We start from the raw sequence: 2,500 nt of genomic DNA, 5'->3' as shown, positions 1-2,500 counted from the left end.
CCGTAAGGAGGCCATTGGGACAGTCTTTGAGGAACCCTTTGTGCCTGTGAGAGAAGGAGAAGAGGTCACGTTAGTGTTAAAGGTCAGTTTAACAAACCAAACAAAGATTTCATTAGAAACAGTTAATGTTATTTAGGAAATTCTCTCTTTTGTTTTTTGTTTATTTTTATGCAAAAAGAAAAACAAACAGACTAAGAAAAACACTGGGTGATGGACACAGTGAAACATACATGTCTATTTGCATAAATAAATATTCATTGCTGGAGCTGTTGTGTGTGAGAGAGAGAAGGAATGTAAAAGAGATGCAGTGAGAAAGTGGTTGGAAGAAAGATAGATAGATAGATAGATAGATAGATAGATAGATAGATAGATAGATAGATAGATAGATAGAGAGAGAGAGAGAGAGAGAGAAGAAAGATAGAGAAAGAGATAGAGAGATAGATAGATAGATAGATAAAGAGATAGATAGATAGGTAGATAGATAGATAGAGAGACAGAGAGAGAGAAGAAAGATAGAGAAAGAGAGAGAGAGACAGAGAGATAGATAAAGAGAGAGAGAGAGAGAGAGAGAGAGAGAGAGAGAGAGAGAGAGAGAGAGAGAGAGAGAGAGAGAGAGAGAGAGAGAGAGAGAGAGAGAGAGAGAGAGAGAGAGAGAGAGAGAGAGAGAGAGAGAGAGAGAGAGAGAGAAAGAGAGAGAGAGAGAGACAGAGAGAGAGAGACAGAGAGAGAGAGAGAGAGAGAGAGAGAGAGAGAGAGAGAGAGAGAGAGAGAGAGAGAGAGAGAGAGAGAGAGAGAGAGAGAGAGAGAGAGAGAGAATCCTTAGACTATGAAAGAAGAACGAAATAAAACGAAGAAGAGAGAAAAGCGTAACACAAGTATACAAAAGAAGGGATAACCAAGCGATATATGTATTATTCAAAAGCAAATAAGGTGTAATTCATAGGACATTCCCATTTCCCTACCCAACCCACATTCTTTCCCCGAAACTAAGTATAACTAATAGTTCCAAGTAGGAGACGCCCATTTCCGCCTGCGTCGAGTGGGGCTCGAAAATATCTATCCAGAGAACAAAAAATGAAGATGGCTTAGTTTATCAACATACTTTTTTTTTTGGTTCCATCTTCACATCTTCATTACCTGTATTTCATATGAATAATAGTGAATTTAGATCAAATCTTGAGATTATTCTTAAGTATAGAACAATAGGGATAGACAACGCTCCTACAAGAAGATAAGGCCTATATGATTTATGATAAGACCATTTCAATACACTTTCTAACACTTAGGGTGGCACTGGTTTCTGCTTCTACTTGCTGATGATATCTAAATAAATGAATACAAAAAACTTACATTTCGGATAATATCAAAGAAAAAAAAGAGTAATATTTTTAATCAATATATTATTAAGACAACAGTATTATTCGAACAAATTGTCATTGCAGAATCCTAGCACCACACTACCGTAATATTGTTAACTTTACCATATCACAAGTTCAAAGGGTTTCTCAATTTGATATTTCTTATTTTATTTTATTAATCACCCTTTCCCTCTTTCCACAAGCCACCACTCTGACACTGACACAAAACAAAGGTGTATCATTCCAAGATATATTTCTTTTATAAAATCGGAAAGAGATTATCATCATCATCATTATTACCATTACACTCATAATAATTCTCATTATTTTGATTACATTCATTTTCACCATCATAATTGATTATCATTCTAGCTATTATTTTCATTCTTCTACATGAGTAATGATAAGTAAAAATAATGATAGTTAATTTGTTAATTTCGGATTGATATAAGTATGGATGTCATTATTATTTTCGTCATTATGAACAGGTTTTAATAGTAAAAGCAATTCAAATTTTCATGTTCGCGAGAACCTGAGGCAAAGTATAGCTGAAAAGAAAATAACCCATTCCTACGAGTCCCCGAAGGACAAAAAAGAGAGAGAAAAAAAAAGAAAAAAAAAGAGAAAAAAAAGAAAGAAAAAAATTCCCGCAACACCTTTCAACCTAATTATGTTAACAGCTTGGGGACTTTTTATACCCAATTAACAGTCTTGATGAAAGGGCATGGCTCTCTGGCATAGCAGCAAATATAGATCTACTGGCTGCAGTCAAATGTGCTTCATCATCTGAGAGCATAAACACAGAGTGTAAAGAAACAGTCGAAAGTTTATGAGCCTAACTTACTCTATATTGTCACGTGATTTTAGTCCTTTAGACTCGTTCGTGTAAGTAAGTCATCATTTCGTAATACTTGTGCCATCATTTGTGTATGTTAATGGAATGTGTATATTGCCATGAAGCACGAATGCGTTAATCATTGGCTTAATGCATTAGACACGCACAACAGGGCAGATATATTCGCCACAAAATCTACAGTGTCTAGCAGTGTAAAGTAGTATTAAGTTGTGTTAAGTGGTAAGGAGTGTTAAGTGTTGAGAGTTGAGTGTTAAGTTGTGGTAAATTGTGCTAAGTGTTACGTGGA

At 35.2% G+C, this 2,500-nt stretch overlaps 1 protein-coding gene across 3 annotated transcripts in view; it reads right to left on the bottom strand.

The window, feature by feature from the left end:
* Window positions 1–2,500, bottom strand: part of LOC122242161 (frequenin-1) — a 398,300-nt gene that overhangs the window by 35,525 nt on the left and 360,275 nt on the right. For all 3 annotated transcript variants that reach the window (XM_086551918.1, XM_086551920.1, XM_086551919.1), the window contains exon 3: window positions 1–44. This exon is cut by the window's left edge and continues 5 nt beyond it. In XM_086551918.1, the coding sequence (XP_086408044.1) occupies window positions 1–44 (44 nt within the window). The remainder of the gene's footprint in view (window positions 45–2,500) is intronic.

The sequence above is a fragment of the Penaeus japonicus genome, unplaced genomic scaffold (genome assembly GCF_977035675.1).
Source record: "Penaeus japonicus unplaced genomic scaffold, GWHDUDI00000001_assembly GWHDUDI00000026, whole genome shotgun sequence".
NCBI classification, from domain to species: Eukaryota; Metazoa; Arthropoda; class Malacostraca; order Decapoda; family Penaeidae; genus Penaeus; species Penaeus japonicus.
Note: the sequence above shows the minus strand (reverse complement) of the source record. Positions and strands in the feature narration are given on the sequence as shown.